This window comes from Canis aureus, chromosome 24 (genome assembly GCF_053574225.1).
Source record: "Canis aureus isolate CA01 chromosome 24, VMU_Caureus_v.1.0, whole genome shotgun sequence".
Taxonomy (NCBI): Eukaryota; Metazoa; Chordata; class Mammalia; order Carnivora; family Canidae; genus Canis; species Canis aureus.
In genome coordinates this window covers 12,608,775-12,631,496 of record NC_135634.1, presented here as the reverse complement: position 1 = coordinate 12,631,496, position 22,722 = coordinate 12,608,775, and the positions used below count along the sequence as shown (strand labels likewise).

Here is a 22,722-nt window from a genome sequence, read left to right as displayed (position 1 = left end):
GGGTTGTGTGATTATTCATAATAAAGCTTTTTGTTCAATTAGGAAAGGTCAGTGGGGGTCACGGATTAAGTTTTATTTAGTTGTCTAGTCCGAAGCACTGGACACTTAAAAACATTTAATTTCTTAATTAATCAACTGAAATCTTTGGGAAAAGCTTTCTTCCCCCCTCCCCCAAGAACACCTACCAAGAAATATGTCTCACTCCATACAACTTTCAAAGGGCAACCAAGACAAATTGTGATGAGAAAGATAGTGACACCTTGCTTCTTAGGACATCAGTGTGTGTTGTGAGTCACTGCTTTCCTTTCTAATGATGCTTTACAAAGTATTATGCAGCTACATACCGCTTCTTCTGCATCCGCCAGCTGACATCCTAAAAAGGAAGTTAAGTTGGGGAAGGACGGCCGTTTCCTTGAGTCAAAAGCCCAGCAGGATTGCATTATAAAGTATCTGTAAAAGCAAGAGAAGGAGCGGTAAGATAAGGAAATCTGAATGAAAAAAAAGTTGATCATTTCCCACCATTTCTTCTTGTGGAGCTACTCATGGTCTGTGACATGCTTCTTCTGGGGCAAGTACTCCACAAGATTTTCAACTCACACCAGAAAAGGCAAATTAGGTGATGGACAGAAATGCATTTTTAAAAGTACATTGTGGACCAGAAATCAGGAGATGGAGTCTTATTGCCTTCAGGGATCCTTCCAGGGAAAGAATTGAAGCTCCTAATTCACGATATCTGCAGTTTTGTTCAGAAATCCCCAAAAGATAAAGGAAGTTTCCTTTCCTTTTCTTTTCTTTTTCTTTTTTTTTTTTTAAAGAGGAATCATATGAATTTTTGCATCAAAGAGTTTTACGTTTTTGGGGGTCATGCATTCAGAACTAGAGAGACTGTAAACTGATTTCAGCCACTGTACAGTCTGATTTGAACTTACATTTCTTCTGTAGCATAAAATGGCTGATCCATCTTAAATCCACTTTGAATGAGTTTATAGAAGTTAGCATCAACTGGAATACCAGGGTAAGGATTGACACCTGAGGAAAACATTAGGGAGGATAAAATCATTTCATTGGCTTATTAATTCATTCAATTATCTAGCATGACCTGAGAGCTCCCATGGGCCAGGCACTGCTTGGGGTGAGGAAAGTCACGGCTCCTGCTCTGAAGCAGGTATAGGCCTCTGGGGAAGACACCACAAATAAAACAAGAAGGGGCACAGAAGTCAGATTAGTTAGCTCTTGTGAGCATTAGAAGGGCCATATCACACCCTCTTTGATTTAGGAATGGGGAGGGGGTGCAGAGGGGTCAAGGGATGGCAGCAAAGTACAAAACGTACCAAGAGAGAATATTTCCCAGAGTAATATTCCATATGACCAGACGTCACTCTTTATGGTGTAGATCCCTTCAAATAAGCTTTCAGGGGCCATCCACTTTACAGGCAGACGGGCCTGTGTAGAGTCCAAAAGTAGACCAAAGGTGATCAGTGGGGAACTGACTGAATGACAAAGAGTATTTCTTTTCTCTTATTAGCTAGGTAATATAATTTATTTTCTTCCAAAAGGCACTCTTAATGCTTAATGTAGAAAATTATCTCTCAAGTGGAAGTTTTCCACTTTCAAATCAAAATTCTAACATAATAGCCTTACAAAAAGATAAAACAAAAACAAAAACCCAACTGGATCTCTCTCTCTCTCTCTCTCTCTATCTCTCTTTAGAGCACATGCAATCCAGGAAATGGACAGAGAGAGAGGAGAATTGTAAATAAGCTCCACATTCAGCTTGGAGCCCCATAAAGGGCTACGTCTCACAACCCCAAGATAATGACCTGAGCTGAAATCAAGAGTCAGATGCCCAATCAACTGAGCCGCCCAGGTGCGCCTCACAGCTGGCTATCTCTTTAAAACTCATCTTGGGGGCAGCCCCAGTGGTTCAGCAGTTTAGCGCCACCTTCAGCCCAGGGCGTGATCCTGGAAATCTGGGATCGAGTCCCATGTCGCACTCCCTGCGTGGAACCTGCTTCTCCCTCTGCCTGTGCCTCTGCCTCTCTCTCTCGCTCTCTCTGTGTGTCTCTCATGAATAAATAAATAAAAATCTTAAAAAAACAAATAACAAAAAACTCATCTTGAACAGGGCAGCCTGGGTGGCTCAGCGGTTTAGTGCTACCTTCAGCCCAGGGCATGATCCTGGAGACACAAGATAGAGTCCCGTGTCGGGCTCCCTGCATGGAGCCTGCTGCTCCCTCTGCCTGTGTCCCTGCCTCTCTCTCTCTGTGTGTGTCTCTCATAAATAAACAATAAAATATTTAAAAATAAATAAAACTCATCTTGAACAAAGCCTTGTGCTTGGATTGGGTGAATTAAACAATAGATAATTCCCATAAAGGACTAACTAGTCAGTCGCCCAGAGGTAAGTAAATACTAGTGAATTAATGGAATATTTTGTTAAAGCATTTATTGGAAGAACGTTAGTGGAAATGCCATCTACAAGAATGTGGTGAGGGGAGCATATGTCATCACTTCGAGAAATGACACCAGGCTGGCTTCTGTGGCTTTAATAATTTCCAGTAGCATGAAAGGCAGGTTTTTAGTTAGTACAGCCTCAGATTAGAATCAAGACACAGGAGCAGATAGGTTACTAGGACAGAGAATTTTGTAGTATTTTCTTTTTCATGAGGTAAAGAGCCTTTCACAGTGTATGTTTAATCTGCCAACTAAAACCAGAGCTCAAAGGACACCTGACTGACTCAGTTGGTTGAGAATGTGACTCTGGACCTTGGGGTCGTGAGCTTGAGCCCCACATTGGGTGTAGAGATTACTTAGGAATATAATAAAAAGAAAATTGAAGCTCAAGAAAGAAACTATTTTAAATCCTACACAAACCGATGAGCTGATAGAATCAAACAGGCCAGTCTGGTTAATTTGATTAATTACAAGAATTAATTGAGGTGCCAAAGGGAATTCATCTTCCCACATAAGAGACCACCAGCTCATAAGGTAAAAACTGCACAAACACACATGAGCTTTGATCATATTTATGACTTCAGCTCCAACGAGTGAAGTAGAGATCTAAAATCAGCTGAGATGGTTATTTGATTCTAATGGGAATACAGTTTAATTTGATTTGTAACATTTATTGGCTATTTACACCAGACAGGTGCTTTCATGTTGGTTTTATTGGTTTGTTCCCACAAGACACCAGTGAGGTAAGCATATAATCACGGGAAATGATGCATGTGTCATAGTGGTTACGTACAGACTTGGGGCTCAGACCATTCACTCTCTAGTCCACATGCTGTGGAATCATGGGTGAATTCCATTTCTATGTCTCGGTCTCCCAACCCACAAGTGGGTACTTTGCGGACTAAATGAATCAATATACGTAAAGCACTTAAGAATACTGCTTAGCACCCAGTAAGCGCTATCAGGACTTGCTGCTACTATTATTTAACTCTAGGTGTATGATTCTTACAAGCTGTACTCTTTCCACTACGCAATTTTATCATCTAGTTAGTATTGCCAATAGTTCTTTTTTTTAAGTTTTTTTTTTTTTTTTAAATTCATGAGAGACACAGAGAGGCAGAGACATAGGCAGAGGGAGAAGCAGGCTCCCTGCAGGGAGCCTGATGCAGGACTTGATCCCAGGACTCTGGGATCATGACCTGAGCCAAAGGCAGACGCTCAACCACTAAGCCATCCAGGTGTCCCTCCAATAATTCTTAAATAACACATCTATCCCCCACCCAAAGCAAAAAACAAAAAACAAAAAAACCCACATCTGTCCCTAGTTGGTTTTTTGTTTTTAACAAGTGGTCATGTTTTAGGTCTCCCTGTGTGATAGTAATAAGATGCTGAATATTCATCAGTGAATATTTAATTTAAATATTGTGCCTTTTAAAAATTTACATTTCATCTTTAATTTATATGTTGTACTTTATTTTTTTATATGTTGTACTTTTAAAAAATGCTTTATTGTAGCTACTGCCAAATTCCCATAATTGGAAATATGACCCCAGTTGCTTTATAGCTATGGGAACTGAAGTAAGTTCAAGTTAGGAGATTTTTTAAGTGTGGATTGGACCAAGATCCCTAATTCATCTATTCTGACTATCCCAAGGACAGATGCGATGCTATTTTGCTCAGCTTTTATTATAACTGGAATATTCCCTGAAGCTACAGAATAGCCTTTTTTTTTTTTTAAGATTTATTTATTCATTTATGATAGACATAGAGAGAGAGAGAGAGGCAGAGACACAGGAGGAGGGAGAAGCAGGCTCCATGCCAGGAGCCCGATGCAGGACTCGATCCTGGGACTCCAGGATCGCGCCCTGGGCCAAAGGCAGGCGCCAAACCGCCGAGCCAACCAGGGATCCTCCAGAAAAGGCTTTAAAACATAAGAAAGCCGACTGCAGTGAGGAAGGTTTTGGATGCTGCCATAAATCAAACATGTACTACAGCGGTTGTGGACGTCTACCGTAACAATGACAAAACACACAATAATAGTAAAAAAATATGTGCAAAATAGCGGCCTTACATTGCCCCTGATAACATAGTTGGAGTCGCTCATAATATCTCGAGCCAATCCAAAATCACAGATCTTCACCACTTTCCCATGGGTCACGAGCACATTCCTGGCTGCCAGGTCTCTGTGAACACACTATAAAGAAGGAAATTGGAGTGTTATTTACTGTGATGTAGGTTATCAGAGAGTGCAATCTTGCTTCCAGTTTCAGGTTCAGTAGGAATTCCAGGTGATAGGAAAGCATGGTTCATCAAGGTGTCTTATCTTTACTGGGCCACCACCAGCAGTCATCATGCATGACATGTGGCACACACAGTGAACACAGATGGCCCAATTCTTTACCTGCTGTGGATGCGGTCACTTGTGTTGCTCATGGAACATTCCCAGAGGTCAAGAGGATGGGTTCTTAGAAAGGAGATCAAGCCTGGCTGGGTGTCGCGTATTGCTATAAATAGCACAATACCAGGACCCAGGGTTGAGCTCCCAAAGGGATTTTCAGAGGCTGTCTTCCAGCACTCTTACTGCGGGGTGGAGAAAATAATCTCTTTTTTGATGGGAGAATAGCTTTGGCAATGAAAATACTATCAAAAAAATGTATATATTTCGAAAAAGTGAAAAATAATTTAGGAAGATGGACTAAAATAGAATTAGGAGCCCCTGGGTAGACAGATGACATGACATTAATCTGAATGGTAAGAGAATTAACTCTAAGAAGGAAGATATTCAAAGGCACAGAGCACTAGTAGCAAAGGTCCAAAGAGCTCTCTTCAATCTTGGAAAAACTAAAAGCAAAAACCCAACAGACTAAAATCCATCTAGCTCTCCTTCCTCCTTCTCCAGTTCTCTGAGAGTGATGTCCGCTACCTGTAGACCATTTATTCTTCACCCACTTTACTACCAGGCCTGCACCCAGCTTTCCTCCTCCCGGATGTCTGCCCAGCTGCTTGGGTTAAGCCCTGCAGTGAACCACACTGCACTGATCCAGTTGAGATATGATTTGACCTCCTGGCGGCACCTGGTACTGCTGGGCCAGTTCCTCTTCCTTCAGGTCCCTCCTTCTTTGAATTCAGCACGTCGCCGGCCCGTTTTCTTCCAACTGCCTGGTGGAAGCTGCTTCCCGCTGCGGCTCCAGGCCGGCCTGCTCTCATTCCCCAGGGCTGCGCCCTCTCATTCCACCCCTGAGCCATTGTATCCAAATAGAGAGATGCAACTGCCATAACCAAACCTCTATTTCCAACCCAGACATCTCTCTTGAGCTTCAGCCTGGAATATCCAAGTAACTGCTGGACCAGGCCCTACTCTGTCTGTTGCCCAAGGAGCCACATGCCATACATTTCACTGTGACCTTTCTCAACAGACTTCCTCCTGATTTCATGTTCCCTGATCTATCCCCTGTTCTGGGCTGGTTTTCCTTTTTCCCAGAAATCTCCTCTAACCCAAGCACAAGCTCCTTCCGCAAGCCTTTTCTGCACCCTCTGCTGTCCCGCACTGCTGTCCCCAGTTCTGATATGCCCATGTCTCCCCTGGGTTCCCAGAATTACTGGAACACAAGTATTTCCCATATTACAGTGTCATCTTTGACTTGCATGTCTGCTGTCTCTTTGTCCCCTATCAGTGATAAGCTCTGACTCTATCTCAGCACCTAGCAGAGCGCTCGGCACTAGTTAGTGCCTGGGTAACTCTGGATGGACTCACAGAACCTACGGTGGAAGCGAGGAGCTACCAGAGAAGTAGGGAGAAAAGAGAAACAGGAGACAGTGATGTCATGATGTAGAGAAGAGGGTGTAAAGGGAAAACAAGGTGTAAAGGGTCTCAGAAACTGGGTATTCCTCAAAAAAAAATCTTATTACAATAAGCGCAGACGGGGGGGGGAGGGGAAAGCAGCGCCCCTTGACTTCTGGTTGTGAGTCATTTGTGTATTTATTTTAAAGACAGGCAGCAAACCAGGCCAGATGATGAAGGTCAAGGCCCTCCAAGGTCTATAAAGACACACGAGGGCAGCCCAGGTGGCTCAGCGGTTTAGCGCCACCTTCAGCCCAGGGCGTGATCCTGGAGAACCAGGATCGAGTCCCACGGCGAGCTCCCTGCATGGAGCCTGCTTCTCCCTCTACCTGTGTCTGTGTCTCTGCCTCTGTGTGTGTGCGTGTGTGTCTCTCATGAATAAATAAATAAAATCTTAAAAAAAAAAAAAAAGACACAAGAGCACTACCATAGCCGAGCAGGTAAACTATACATAAGCCAACCATAGATACTTAAGAGGAATCTGACAGCAGACAGGGAAGATGAAGAGAATGTGCCTCTGAGAAGAGGGGTGGGAAAATATCATGAGACAGAAATTTGTTTTTTAACTACTGAGCAAAGAGGCCCACATTTGGAAAAAGAAACGCAAAGAAGGTAACATGCACTTTCAAGATCCACAAGGGGGAAAAACGACCCTTGAGATTCTAACTGGAGTTGTGTTAAATACACAGATTAACTTGGACAGAATTGGCTTTCCTAATAATCCCTGAATCTCTCCTATGTGAACATGGTAAAGCGCATTTATTCAGGTCTCTCTTTTGCCATTGAGTAACATTTCGTGCGGATCTGGCATATTTCTTGTGTTTATCTCAAGATGCTTCACAGCTTTGGTTGCTATTGTGACTATCATTTTTTTTCTATTCTTCAAAGCTATTGATTTATTTCATGTCAATCTTTTGTTTTTTTTAAAGATCTTATTTATTTATTCACGAGAGCACACACACACACAGAGAGGCAGAGACACAGGCAGAGGGAGAAGCAGGCTCCATGCAGGGAGCCCGACGTGGGACTTGATCCCGGGTCTCCAGGATCACACCCTGGGCCGAAGGCAGGCACCAAATCGCTGAGCCACCCAGGGATCCCCATGTCAATCTTTTTCAAACTGAGACATACCTGACCTATGACAATATATTAAAGAAATTAATTTTTTTAAAGAAAAAAATACAAGTGAAATTATTCTCTCCAAATTCAGGGAGAACGAGCAGAGAGGAGGCAAAGGGAGGGACATGAAGGAAAGAGGGGGGAAAGAGAAGCAACGATTCAAAGGGAAAAATGGAGGGAAGAGTTTGGGAAGTACACAGAAGGTAACAGAACGTTAAGACAGTGAGGATGGAAAGCAGCCCGAGGAATGCCTTACATCTGCTCACAGGCAGCAGACCCTTGAAATGTCTGAGAACAGGGCTGAAAGGCCATTATAGGAAGAATGCAAAACTGAGGTAGAAGCCATAGTCCGAAGAGGGTTCCACGGCCCTCACATCATGGCCCCATGGATCTGGGCTTGGCAGCGGACGGCCAGCAGGTACACAAGGATCCTGCTAGCTCAGCACACAACCCCACAGAAGAGGCAATGGCCTCTCTTGCAGGAGGCTGGTGGCTGGCCTGGAGCGCAGAGCACAGTGTGTTTGAGCCTCTGTTTATCCAGGGTCACAGCCTGAACAATCCGAACTGACTGGCTAAGGAATGGCTGACACTGTCCCCTAGTTCTAACTTCCTGTCAGGGGACTTTGGACCACCTGGGAGGGCTGTGATAACCAGTATCTAATAAGAGATCTCAGGCTTTCACACCATAATTCATCCAGAGCTGGTGTGATGAACATTCTAGGTCGCTCCAACAGCGAAAGGGGGGTGGCCAGAGGGAAGGGAGAGGAGGGGCGATGGACTTTAAGGGATACCAGTTAAAATAAGAAAAAAGGAAAGCACATCTCATTTCCAAAATTATCTTGTCGCTGTTAGTTTCTCCTTCAAAAGGGGCTTACCGACTTAAATTCCAGAAATTCCATTCCTTTGGCAACTTGATATGCGAAGCAAAGAAGGTCTTCAAATGTCAGCACATTTAGGTCCTCCTCTTCCTCCAGCCTTTTTTGGTTTTCATATTCTATTTCATCTGTAAAACAAAACTGGCCTTCATGTTTGCCCAAAGTCTAAGAAGCTGCCCTATTACATCTGCATGGGGAGGTTATTAAAGTCACAGTGGAGCTCCCATTGCATTTTCCCAGTAGCACTGGGGCTAACCCATTCATGCTAAACTTGTGGGGCCTATGAAGGGTCAGCTAGAGATTCCTCTTGGTTAGAATGATAAACTCTTCAGTTGCTTTGGTGACAGACGACCTCCTGATCAGTCAGGAGTTTTCAGATGCTCTTCATTTGTTCGAGGTAGCTTTGAAACGTTGGAAAGAATTAACACTAAGCTACCACATTTCATGAGCTGTATTAGGCACTTTCTGTTCTTCCATTTAATCCTTCTAATGCTACATGACGAGAGTACCATTAGGCCCATTTTACAGATGACAAAATTGTGACGCAGATGGTTACATAAATTGTCCAAAGTCTTCCAGCCAGAAAGTGAAGAAACCCAAGGTTAACCCAACTCCTGTCTGATCCCAGAACTCCTCATTTTCCCACTTATCAGTAATTGGTGGCTCTAATTAATTTATGATTTTAGAAAGAACCACGTGGGACTCCTGGGTGGCTCAGTGGTTGAGCGTCAGCTTTTGGCTCAAGGCATGATCCTGGGGTCCAGGATGGAATCCCACATCAGGCTCCCTGCATGGAGCCTGCTTCTCCCTCTGCCTGTGTCTCTGCCTCTCTCTCTCTCATAAATAAATAAATAAATAAATAACCACCTGACCAAATAAAATAGTCCTCAGTGTTCATTAGTTGCACCCTGACATCAAATGCACAGTATCTAAAGTGTTGGCTTTTCACTACCTTTAAGGCAAGTATGCATTAATAAACCTACATTTGCATTAGCAAAAAAAAAAGAAAAACATTCTTTGCATTTACACAGTTTTAAAAAAACAGCTAACAGAATTCCTCTATCTGTTTCTATTTTAAGGTGCTACTTATTAGGATAAAATATTACCTTCAGATTGAAATGAATTCCCATTGAGCCCTGAGATGTGATCCAAGTCCTGTTGTATCTGAACTTCTCTTGAACCAGGCATACTATTAAAAAAATTATTTTGTTATTTATGTTCGTCTTCTAAGTAGACATTTTATTTAAAAAAATACAATTCATCAAAGAAATGAATTCCAGTTATAAATGGGCTTTTAAATTAAAAGCAAGGCATCTACTGGTCCAATTTTGTGTGTGTGTGTGTGGACATTAAAGATATGTGGCATTGAGTTTGCCAAGTTTAATGAGAAGAGGAGTGATCCCCATTATCTGTACAGGGTCCCACACTTCAAACAGGACCTCAATCAGTCCTTGCCACAACTTGACAAGCTATAAAACACTTGGTGAGATAAATGTGATTCACTGAAATCACGAAGCTAACAAAAAGTATAATGAGGACTCACACTTCTTGTTTCTAAAAGCCTACTTTCCCTACAAAAGGGCCTGTAATACAGATCTTCTCTAAAGACCTGTGTTTTACCATCGTTCTTTTCTCAAGTTGGTCTTTGTAAATAAAGCGCATTTCCTTTCCCGGTGAAACTAATAAATAGTAACAACGAAACTCTCTTTTATGGTGTATGACATAAAATTCTTCACTGAGGAATTCTGTGTGCATTATATACAGACAATTATTCCATTTATTCCAGCATACAAATTCAGCCCAATTTATAATTTCCATATCTTTGGAAAATGGCTTTATGCTTGCAGACCACAAATATTCCTAAATTGCTTCAGTGTATATAATACCCTGGTGACTAGAAGAAATCAAAGGCCCTGTTGACCAGCATTGGTTGTTACTAACTAACCACGGAGTGCTGCTCACACTACCTGACTCATTAAGAGCCTCTATCCTAGAATACAGTTGACATTGCAGAATTTTCTGTTTTAGAATATGAATAAAGAAATGAGCATGAAAGACAGGATGGTTGAGACACGTATGAATCGGGAAAAGGCAACCACATAGGAACGGCCATGGGGATCTCCAAGGGGCCTCCCAGCTTTCAGATGTTAGGTCTCTATCTTAGACCTTAGAAGGCCAAAGCACTGAAACCTACACGCTAGAAAAAACAAGGCTGGAATCTCAAATGCACCCTCCAAAAGTCCCTCAGTAAAGACAAAAGTCTCTAAAAACCTGCCTTTAGGATAAAGAATAAGGGGGAGCCTTTCATATGTGTGGAGGGAGATAGAAACACACTATAGATTGAGGAATTAATTATTCTATCAAGAATGCCTGTGAATTCACTTCGAGAAAGGTGTCATACATTGTTCAAGTAATTAGCAAGAAATTTCCATGGATGAGGAGGATGACAAGCATCCCGCCAAACTGCTGCAGCCCTCATTTATACATGCTAAAACAAAATATCCCAACAGGACCAAGAATCACTCAGGCTCCCTACGGATACAGAATATACAACCCAGAGCAGAGAGACAAATGTCACCACTACTTAATTTTATCTCCATCACATTCTGTCAATTGAGCCATTTTAATTTTTGAAAATCCAATTTATGAGGTCAGAGCTCTTTTGCACCAAACTCCCAAGACCTGAACTATTCTCTATGAACATGTCAAGGACTTTGGAAAAAGTGTTCATTCTTTCTACCAGTTCCTATGGGTTATCCAGGAGAGCTGAAAGACTCAAAGACACACTCTTCCCAAAACCGAGTATGCGTCCAGAGTGTGATTCAGGCACAGGTGGATGGAGACAGCTACAGCCCCTGTGCCATAGGAAAGTGAAAATCTCATTGTTCCAGATCAGCAGAGAAACCAACAGGAGCAAAGATAATTGACCTTTCTAGATCCTAGAGCTCAGAGACCATACAATGCTGGATTATGGCCTTCAGAGACAGGCCAGCGCAGGGTGTTTAACCATCATACTGGGTCTGTGTTCTATAATGTTTAATTGTGAAACCTTGGCCCAATTCTCTTACCTGGAATTTGGATGTGATTGGAAAGTGGGGTAAAAACTGAAATTGTGTTCCTTGAAAATTTCCGTCCATGTCCTGTGAAACTTTTCTCTTTTATTTCTTAAATAGTTGAGAAGATCACCATAGCAACAATATTCAAAAATCAAGTAAATTGGTCCTGAAACAGAGTTTTCATTATAGGTATACAAATTCCAAATAATTTTTTCAGATGTCTGTGTGACAGACAGCATAATCTATGAGAGCCTACTTCTCTCCTGATTTTGGGAGAGTACAACTTTTTCTGAGTACAACTCAATTTCAGCTTTTGGCTCTGAGTCCTTTGGAAAGCAGTGTCTTCTGCCTTCCATGTGGGCCCTTGTGGTACCTGCTGCCTCAGCAATAATCACTGGCCACTTGGATTCTCCAGTTTGCAACTGGGAATAATATGCCAGCTGCATTGTGCACACTTGGCAAATATATGCCAATCTGTTGCTTGAGGGAGGTAGGAGATATAGGTCATGAGTATCTTCTTAGTTCCATTTGTTCTTGTTCTCTACTTTTTTGTCCCAGTGACCCTCCTCCAGCACACCTTTCCCATGTTTCTGGGCAGAAGTGAATCAGAGCACATGCTCCATTGAATACTGGGAAAATGGAGTTTGACATCTCGCCTTCGCTGTGCCTTATTTGAAGCAGCCCAAACCACGCAGCCACCAAACTCTACGGCCATTCTCCCCACTGCATTTGGGCCAATTTGACAGCTGGGGGAGAAGCGTCATCTGGACAGGTAGATGAGATACCACAAAGTGTACCTGCGGTACTGTTGTCGTTTAGTAGGTTAGAGTTATGTGGCACATCCCAATACAGAGATGACACTCTGATGACTATACTGACCCACCTGATTGCAGAGCGCTGGATGTCTACCTCTGCTCAGGTTTGAGGGCCTGTTCTATCACTGAGGAGAGGAAAAACTGAGAACAAATGTCCTCTTTGTCTTCAGATAAAATATTTTTGATGAGATGTTTTTAATACGAATTGATTACCTGACAGCGTGCATGCCCCCAGTAGATTCACGATATTCTCGTGGTTTCCCAGGTGAGTCATCATTTTGAGTTCAGACATGAGAGCCTCTCTTTCAGAACTGTCTGCCTTTTCTGTCAGTGGAAGAGCATAAAAAATATAGAACTAAAGCAAAATAGATATTTTAGATATTTTAATAAAACTTTCTTCAGTGCAGAGGAGATTTGCATGAAAATTTTAAAATGCATAAAATAATACATGAATTTTGAATAATAATATCTTGAATTTAAGACATAATTTTCAAGATCACAGTATAAAAGTTGAGTCCAATAATGTGCCTTTCTACTGAACATTCCCCTATGTATCAAAATAAGAATCTTTATAGTTGACCCTCAGAAAACAAACTAACACATGATTTTCCTCCACAATGGAAGTTAATAAATATACTGACGGGAGAAACATAACTTTTTTTTGACTCTTGGATTTGTTGGGCACAGAGAGACAAGATAAGAGTGTCAGCAAGATTGGTTCCAGCTTGTGGTCCTCAGGTCTAAAACCTTAAATTTGTCAATGGAGCCAATGGTGAGAAGGTCAAAGAGACCAATTCCCATTAACCAAGTTCTCAAGAGATTCATTAATTGATCATGAGAAACATAACTGCCAAATAGTCTAGAATGTATCTGTTGGCCAATGCATTCTCTCCCTGAAGATAAGTTCAGATAGCTTGGCAAATTGTATTCACAATCTTGCTTAGAAGCATAGCATGAGGGTATTTTTTTTTTTAAGATTCATTTATTAATTCATGAGAGACACAGAGAGAGAGAGAGAGAGAGAGAGAGAAAGACAGGCAGGGGGAGAAGCAGGCTCCTCACAAGGAACCCGATGCAGGACCTGATCCCAGATCCTGGGATCACACTCTGAGGCGAAGGCAGATGCTCAACCACTGAGCCACCCAGGCATCCCAGCATGAGGGTAGTTATTGATAAACTCAAAGGTCTCATGTCACTGAGGTTGAGGTGCCCAAGTGATTCAAGAGTCCCTGCCCAGGAGGGTGCTATAACCCTAGAGGTAAGGGCAGGGTCTTTGGGTTTCCCTCTCCAGGCACCAGGCACCTACTCCTCTTTTAATGTATTTATTTCTTATAGACACAATAACTTTTCTTTACATTCAGTGAAGATTTGATTGAATATTTCCAAATACCATTATTTTGTCTTGGACGACATCCTCGCCTTTATGCTAGCTTTTCCAGATCACTGATGCCATTGAATTTGATTTAGTGAGGGTATCCTTGGGGGTATCTTTACTCCAACATTTTGGCATGGGAGTGAGATTCTTCATGTGAGCGCTATGACTCACTAGTATGAGTCATGTCTTCTGCTGTTTCATGTTTTATAGGGATCCATGCTTTTCAAACGTCCATGTCTTGTTCCTCACAACCAAAATATTATATTTTATGGTGTGCTTAACTTTTCAAAGCACTTTCATCACCTGACTTTCAGATACCTTTTATTCATTCTTACCCATTAATTCACTCATTCATTCACTGAACAAATATTTATTGAATGCCTACAGTATGTGAGGCAATGTGCCAAGCAATGGGGGAATGAATTATAGACAAGACACATCCCCTGTCTTCCTGGAATTTAGAGTCTCCTGGAAAAGGAAAACAAGGAAATAAACAATTACAACATAGTGTAATACACACAAAGTGGCAAATGAATGTTGGGATGCTGTGAGGTCACACAAGAGGGACACCTAACCTAGCGGTGGAAAGGTGTGGAAGGGGACACCAAAATACCTGTGCTGAGACCTGAGGAAAAATAAGAGTTAAACAGTGGGAAGGGAGAGAGAATATTCCATACTGAAGTAATAGATTGGGCAAAGATCAAAATACAAGAAAACACAAGACCAATACAACCCTTGCTCTCATGAGGCTTACAGGCTAATGTGGAAGATGAGACACTAATGGAATAATTAAGAAAATAGGTCATTACAACTGTAATGAACTGCATAGGAAAGAAGACTATGGAGAGATAACGGAGCATACAGCAAGGAAGTTGATGTCCTTTGTGGTGTGAGAGAAGGCTTCCCTGAGGAAGTGATATTTCTGCTGAGATCTAAAGGAGGAGTGAGAGAGAACCATATGAAAGGGGAAGGGTGAGCAGAGGGATCGTCCTGTATAAAGGCCCAGGGGTGGGATGCAGCCCTGTGCTCTGGAGGAACTGAAAGAAGATCAGTGTTCTGCTATGCTGAGTGTGGGGTAGGGAGGTGGGCAGCCAGATCGCATAGAACTGTGCAGACTACTTCGGGAGTTATCAAAAGCATCTGGAAATTAAGTAGTAAAATGATCTGCTTTGCATTTCATAACTGTCACTTGGGCTTTAATATCAAGAATCCAAAAAGAGGGACGCCTGGGTGGCTCACTGGTTGAGCATCTGCCTCTGTCTCAGGTTGTGATCTAGGGGTCCCAGGATCTAGTTTCATATCAGGCTCTCCACAGGGAGCCTGCTTCTCCCTCTGCCTGTGTCTCTGACTCTCTCTGTGTCTCTCATGAATAAATACATAAAATCTTAAAAAAAAAAATCTAAAAGGAGGTAAGGGTTCCTATAGGGTGCCTAAAGGGTCCCTGCCTGGAAGGTTACTGCAGCTGTTCAGGAGAGATAGATTCGGACTAGGGTGGTGTAATAGAGAGAAGGAGAGGATGGATTCAAGGAACACCAAGCAGGAAACCTGATAGGGATGGCTTGTAGGGTGCTAGAATGAAGATGGTTTCAAGGATGAGTCCTAGGTCCTGGTCTGCCCAACTCTGGGGAATGTAGCTAGTCACTGGTACTCATAACCAATCACAGAGAGGGAGCCTTGATGGAGGGCCAGGGTTGGAGGAGTTCAGTCTGAAGTAGAGAAACTTTTGAGACACCCAAGCATTTGGACAAAACTGGAGGCTCAAAAGGGAGATGCAATTGTGAGAACCTTTTGTACATGGGATGAAGTTATGGGTGTCATTGACATAGCCTGTGGTGAGCGTGTGGAGTGAAAGGGAGGGTGGTTGAGGAGCAAGCCTTCAGGAACCCCACATAAAAAGCTGGGCCCAGGAGCCCACAAAGGACCATGAAGCAGGCAGAGAGGGAGGAGAAAAAAAACAAAGAAATATGATGACAAGGAAACCAGAGGGAGAGAGTGTTTAAAAGAGAGAACAGCTAGTTGTGCCAATTTATGCTGAAAATTCAAGTAACATATAGGCTGAAAGATGCTCATTAGATTTAGTTTGTTGGAGGTCGCTGATCACCTCAGCAAAAGCCAACTGGGGTGCTCTTGCTGAGTGAGTGGTGCTCAGGGGAGGGACGACAGTGGAGAGCAGGTGGGAGGGCATGAAGCCACGAGTGGGAAGTGAGAATACAGAGGGCTTCAATTTGTTTTTCTACCCAGAGTCTGTATCAAAATGTGAGAAACAACATCTGCCTGGAGTAACAGTACTCCCTTATATTGAAGCCGAAAGTACTCAACAAAGCCTGAAGAAGAATAGGTGGAGTTTGGCATTCATGACTTGTATTTTATATTCACAACTTTGGGCAGCCCTGGTGGCCCAGTGGTTTAGCGCCCGCTTTCAGCCCAAGGCTGATACTGGAGACCCGGGATCGGGTCCCGCGTCCTGCATCGGGCTCCCTCCCTGGAGCCTGCTTCTCCCTCTGCCTGTGTTTCTGCTTCTCTCTGTGTGTGTGTGTCTCTTATGAATAAATAAATAAAATCTTAAAAAAATAAAAAATATATTCACGACTTGGTTGACCCTAACCCCACCTCAGGCCTCTTTCCGCCTTGAAACATGGCAAGCAATAAGCATAAGAATGATGGAAACAAATAGACGAAGAGGAGGCGGGAGACCATGCCTCCCATTTTGTGCATCTTTGTGGACACCATCCCACTTTACTGTACCTTTCAGCATTTTGACTGCCACCTGGATGGAGACTCCTGTTTTACTAATTCCATAAGCTGTTGCATTCATCACTTTTCCAAAAGCACCTGATCCTAGTACCTTCCCTGCAAGATAAATGGTGAGTGAGTGTACCTTAGAGATTTCCCAACAGAAAGGAAATACTCTAGAAACATTGGGACCATTCGAGTCTTACCAAATTCTAAATTTTCTCTGGGAAACTCCCATTTGAGATCATATTCATATTCTCTGAAATCAATGTAGAAGTACTCATTATCCAAAGAGCCCGTCACCTGTACCATCTGCAGCTGGCTTTCATACCTAAATTGCTTCAGAAGTGAAATAATGGGTCCATTAGCAACAGGCAGTCCCTCAGAAATGGGAAATGGGGATGAATTTTTACTTTTGCTTTTACCTTTTTGTACTTGTGACAAATAAGCATGGTTAGAATTGCAATGAAGGGAAGACAGAGCCCAACTGTTGCATAGAACGAGACGTTGTCTTGGATGAAAGGGAAGGGCCCTGCAAGGGAAGAGTGTCATCGAGCAATGAATCTGTGTTCCTGGTTGATGGAGTAGAATCTCAGTATAATCTCCCACCTCCTATTTGAGAAATCATCCTTTGCAGTCCTTACAAGCACCTACTCATCTCCCCATGGAAAATCAGGCAATTTTCATATAAAAGACAAGTTCCCTTCCTAAGAATATTTTGAATGATTTTGACCCCATTTTAAAAAAGAAAATCACTGGCTAGGGTTATACCAATTACATCTAGTTAAACCCACAGGATATATAAATTAAAAAAAAAAGTTCGCGCTCTCCCATTGAAGGTATCGTATGAATGGGAAGTTAGTTTTGGGGATGCAGTGATTCCAAACACCAAACTTGGTGGGCAGGTTTCAGACTTGTTTAAGTTGGGAGGGATCTAAAAAACAAACCAGAAAAAATAATAATAATAAAATAAATTTAAAAAAATAAAAAACAAACCAGAAATTATAGAACCGCAGGCTTAAAGGCACAGAAGGAGATTAACCTAAAGAGAAAATGGTAGAGACCCGAAATTACTAAATCAGTTTCTCTTGCATTGGATCTTTTGGTAAATCCTTCCTATTCTGGGGGTTTATGGTTCTACTTCCATCACTGTAACTCGTGAGTCATACTAATGGAAGTAGAAGTCACTCTGGTCTTGAATTACAAAATGGCATATGTTCAGTGGGGATTCTTGCTTGACTCAAAAAGCCTTCTTGGCTCACACACTGAACCTCTATGCACTTGTAAAATTCCCCAAATAAAAACCAACGACAGGAATGGCCTTCTAGTGGGGAATTCCTGAAGGTGGCACATTACAATAGCAACTGCTGTATACCTGGTGAGTTTAAAAGGATTGTTTCACAAGATGTGCCAAGGGAATTGTATGCACAGCACTTCACCAGGAATCCTTTTACAGCTTCACTCATGTTAAGAGTACTGCTCGATGTCCACTGTCCAAATACTTTTCTGTTAGCCTTTTTATTCCAAATTCCTTCTGTGATTTCCTCCGTGCAGCTGAAAGGAAATGGCAGACAGAGAAGTTAGGCCAGTGGGTGGGGCTGTCATCAGATTAGAAGTGAGGGTTTGTCTAGGGAGCTCTAGAAGAGATTTCCCTGTTATAAGTTAGCAGAAGCAATCTGTGACCCTTTAGAATTATGGCTGACTCAGAAGGTAAACACTCTAAATACTTCATCATTTCTTCTTCAACTGTATTCATGAGAAAGAGTCAATATGTCAGAGAGAGTGTGAGTTTTATGTTCTTCCGACACAAGAGACACCAATATCCTCCTTACTTGGGAGACTTGTCTGAACATTTCTTCCAGGTCCAAGATGGTAATGGGTATCCATCAGAGGAGCAAGAAGCCTGACTTGCTGATGTGTTGGCTTGCACCTGAGGTTTCCCTGTAGAGAATGACACGTAAAATAAGTTCATGTGGTATGGTACTTTCCAGAAATGGCTTCAGGGTTTGCATCATCTAGCCTTCCCATCTACTCCAAACAGTTGTGCCTCTGTGAGGGTATCTCATATGCAGGATGACTCAAGACCTCTGGTTATTCCCTTTTTGCCCCTTGTATGGAGTTTTCTGGACAGGCAGCCCTACCACCAATTTGCAAAACACCATTTTCCCACTACCAGTCCCCTCCTGTAGAGAGCTGAGGTGTGCAACTCTATCTCCAAGAATCAAAATGATTCTCAGCTTCAGGAGAACATGGACAAAAAGTCCAAAAAAATGTACTTTCATCTTTTTATAGGCCAAATAAACAAAAAGTACTAAGACAAATGGCAGGTAATATGACTTTCTGCTGATCCTTAACATGACCTTTCAAAGTACCAAAGTCAATGAGACACTACGCCAAAGCATGTTCAGAGAGGACATGGAAGAAGTATCTTAGCTTTAAAGGATGAACACATAAAGAGACACATAGATATCTATATAGATCTATATATAAACAAAGCTGGTAGATGTCAAGTAAAATTTCAACATACTTCAGCATATAAAAATAGCTTAGAGTATCCCTTCTAAGCCATTACTTAGCTCTTTCTGGTCATGGTTAATAGATAATTAAGGAATTATAAGATTAACACGAAATTTCTTGATAATTTAACTTACTTCTTATGTTCAGTGTGAACATTTTTGTGAATTCGGCATCATCATTTTCTGCATGGAATATATATTCTCCTGGCTGGTGTTTATGGTTGCAAAACTTAGATATGCTGTTTGAAAAAGAATGAAAGATATGCTTAGCCAGATTCTTATAGGAGATGCTGAAATGGATGTCAGCATGCATGAGGGTCTTCCTTGAGAGTCTGACTCCCTGAAGTCCAGCGGACAAAGCGTTGTCTATATGGTAGGCCCTTGCTAATCTAAGTGTGGTGTAGTCCACAATCAGGTAACATCAGCATTGGTATTATCCAGGAGGTGGTTTGAAATACAAAATTTCAGCACCTGCTCCAAACCTACTGATTGAGAGTCTGCATTTTAAGATGATCTCCGTGTGATTCATATGCACGTTAAAGGTTGAGAAGCACTCAATTGGGCAGGTGTTCCTAAGAAAGACAAGGAAGTTCTTGTCCCCACTCTTCTATATATTCTGGACTAGTCTGACTTCCCAGAAATATGGAAGAACCTCCATAGGTATAGGAGCCCATAACCCCTCTGCTTCCTAAAAGGATGGCTCTCTGGCATTGGTCCAAGGCAGGACCTCTAACCAACCCTTGACTTTCATAGCAATTAACAGTGATGAGGGATCAAATCCACTGTGTTTCTACAGAAATCTTCAGGTGGTTTCAACAGGTTCTAGTATCTACTTGGCGTGCTCATTAACTATTCAATACATTTTGATAACGGGTAACTTGATATTGGGGATTAGCCACCATGCCTACCTGGTATATAGGATGCTGAATGTTACGGTGGGATGTTAGATAGCGTAGGGGAGATAAGGGATCAAAGAGCTGTTGAATAGGCTTTTATACATTGAAGAAATAGGGAAAAAAATCCCTTATGACAGAATAAGAAAATCTCAGGCTTGTTCAGAAGATATTTAATCAGGCTACCTCCATGCAGCCTACTAACAGAAAAAATTTAAAAAATAAAAAAATCATATATTGACAGGGTAAAAGTGTAAATAGGAGAACACAGGGCATGGAAACTATACTTAAACTAGGAGCTATGTAGAATGCAAAGATCTATAAAATTTGGATCCTGTCCTCAAAGATATCATAATCAAGGTGGGTGGACAAAACCTCCATAGGCTGAATTAAACAAAAGGCCCATAGAAGATTAAAGAAGGCAGAGGCCAATATAGATGAGAAAAGTTCAGAGGTCTGCACAGCAGCGGCACTTGAGCCAGATCTTTGCAGATGAGTTGGTTTTAAGGAGAGGGCAAAAGAATGGCATCCAAGGGGGAGGCAACAGCATTCCTGAAGACATGAGACAGCAACCAGCCCAGCCACAGGGAAGGGGTGGGGAAGCCCAAGTTGAGGTTGGGTGATCAGGGACTATGAAAAACAAGCCTCATTATTTGAACCTCATGGAGAAATCAGGAACAATCTACAGATTCCTGAGCAGGAAAGGAGCTCCATGAACAGTAGTGTAGTTTAGACTGATGGCAAGAGGAAAAGTGTGCTGGAGAGAAGTCTGGAGGCAGTTGCAATAACACAGTAATTCATTCATTCATTCACTCACTCACTCACTCATTCATTCTACTATCAATGGTAGAATCTACTTATTGGAAGAATCGGGGATGCAACGGTGAGGTACAAGAGGTAAGTTTCTGTTCTCACCGAATTTTCACTTTGGTGGTGAAGGTAGATGAGCATTTCCAGTATAGTGTGGGAAGTCCAACGAGAGCAGAAGTAAAAGTTCAGATTTGAGAATTCAGAGCACACAAAAACAAGTGTTGTCTAAGGTAAGGGAAAAGGGGAAAGGAGAGGAGAGAGGAAACCCAAGAGGCACCAGGAAAAAAGAAATAGTAGGTGCTGCGCTCGACATGGAAGTTGAAGGAGAAAACAGAATCCCTGTCGATCCCTGAGATTCAACACACACTCCTAGCAACTACCTGACAGAGCAGCTTCCAAGCTCCTGTTTATCTGACACCAGCCCTCTGTGCCCTTCGCTCCAAAGCTAAAGGGGAATTCTGACTTTGTATAGAGATGAGGGAACTTATTTCTCTGGCCTATCAAATTGAGCATTAAAAAAAAAAAGATTTTATTTATTTGGAAGAGAGAGCACAAGTTGGGGGTGGGGAGGGGCAGAGGAAGAGGGAGAAGCATGTTCCTGCCTGACTGAGGCCTCCATCCCAGGACCCTGGGATCATGACCCCAGCCAAAGGCAGATGCTTAACGGACTGAGCTTCCCAGGCGCCCCTCAAAGTGAGCATTTAACAAGTTTTTTGTTTGCCCTGGGTTTTTTGTTGGTGGTGATTTGTTTGTTTGCTTTGTTAACAAGAAGGCTGAAGTGGAAAGTGGAATTTCTTATCCTGACCTACTTCCGGACAAGGAAGTGGCTGGTGAAGTGGAAGTGATGGAAAGATGGGGGAAGGCCCAATTATAACACCAGGGAGAAAAGTAAATGTAGCTACTTTAGGAAGGCAGAGTTGAAGTGGCCCAAATAGGGAAAGATACGTGCTTCTAAAAGGGAAAACATTAATTCCCACTGGACAATAGTCAAAGACCCTATAAAGGAAGAAGAAAGGAGATTAAAAAAAAGGCGGGCCAGGCACCCCACCAAAAGCACCAATGAACTGGATAGAAAAAGAAATTACCAATAAGTGATTATCATGCAAACCGAAGCAAAATATTTTGTAGACTTCTTCCCTCCTAAATCTTTTGTTCTGTCATAATAAAGTATGATCTGCCCTGCGATAGATGTGAGAGCATCTGAAATGTTCTCACTCTTCCAGGTAGGAAATTGGTCACAATAAGCAGCCTGAACACAAAACCAAATATCCAGGTCATTTTAAACTGCCTGTCCCTGCCTCCCACCCCTTCTAGGACAGTTAACCCTAGCAATAGCAACAACCGTGTCCCTGAACCTCCTCTGGGAATTCCAAGGGGACTAACCAACTAGGTGACCTGGAGATTCAAAGCTTCCTCTTTCCTCTAGAGTTTTTCTCAAAATGGCCAGCCAGCATGAGACGGGAGATCAGGAAATTGGAGTTTACAGTGAAATCATATCTTGGTGACTAGATGTATTCTCATTAAAACCATGAAAAGGATTTTCTCCTCTGTACAATCAAAACGCAGGGCATTTTTACTTTCCGTTTAGTGCCTAGAGGGGAGGGGCTGAGGGAGGGCAGGCTCTTTCCAGGGGCTCAGGGAACAATTTTGCTATAAAGTGAAGAATGCTTTATTCAGAGAGCAAGGGATTATCAAAGTGAAATCAGCATGCAGAGAATAATAAAGCATGTATTGGGGAAGCTCAGAGCTTCTGAAAGTGGAGAGCAAGGAGCTGACAGGTGGCTTTACACAGCTCAGAGAGCCACCCATCAGGAAGCCAGAGATTCTATCTGCCTCAGACTGCAGTTTCGGCAGGGCTGAAGTTGAATCAGATCTGTTCAAACTTCTGCCTCGAGTCAGATAAAGACAGTCAGGAGGTGGGAGGAAGGTGTTAATCATTTCATATTACTCTATACAACACCATGCTCGTTTTTATTTTATTTCAAGGGAGTCAGCAAGCCTGGGGCAATATAACCATTAAAAACTGAATAGCAAAGCATGGCACATCTCATAAGGAGGCATACTTTATTTCTAAATGACCAAAGAAAACGCTTGCATTTTTGTTTTCTTACACACTGGGTTTGGGACTTTACACTTTTGAAATGAGTTGGTGTCCAGAGCCAGTACAGTGATATGCATAAAAATACAGGCTCTGAAGTCAACTGTTTTTGCTGGAATTCCCAACTCTGTCATTGG

General features: G+C 42.3%; 1 protein-coding gene across 12 annotated transcripts in view; it reads right to left on the bottom strand.

Moving 5' to 3' along the window:
• The window catches only part of FLT3 (fms related receptor tyrosine kinase 3), a 120,187-nt gene that overhangs the window by 8,221 nt on the left and 89,244 nt on the right, over nt 1-22,722 (bottom strand). For all 12 annotated transcript variants that reach the window (XM_077868278.1, XM_077868272.1, XM_077868274.1 and 9 more), the window contains 14 exons: nt 18,920-19,023; nt 18,101-18,209; nt 17,644-17,822; nt 16,694-16,800; nt 16,475-16,607; nt 16,281-16,385; nt 12,374-12,484; nt 11,358-11,511; nt 9,396-9,478; nt 8,290-8,417; nt 4,526-4,648; nt 1,332-1,443; nt 930-1,029; nt 345-450 (listed from right to left, as the gene is read on the bottom strand). In XM_077868278.1, the coding sequence (XP_077724404.1) occupies nt 345-450; nt 930-1,029; nt 1,332-1,443; nt 4,526-4,648; nt 8,290-8,417; nt 9,396-9,478; nt 11,358-11,511; nt 12,374-12,484; nt 16,281-16,385; nt 16,475-16,607; nt 16,694-16,800; nt 17,644-17,822; nt 18,101-18,209; nt 18,920-19,023 (1,654 nt within the window). The remainder of the gene's footprint in view (nt 1-344; nt 451-929; nt 1,030-1,331; nt 1,444-4,525; nt 4,649-8,289; nt 8,418-9,395; nt 9,479-11,357; nt 11,512-12,373; nt 12,485-16,280; nt 16,386-16,474; nt 16,608-16,693; nt 16,801-17,643; nt 17,823-18,100; nt 18,210-18,919; nt 19,024-22,722) is intronic.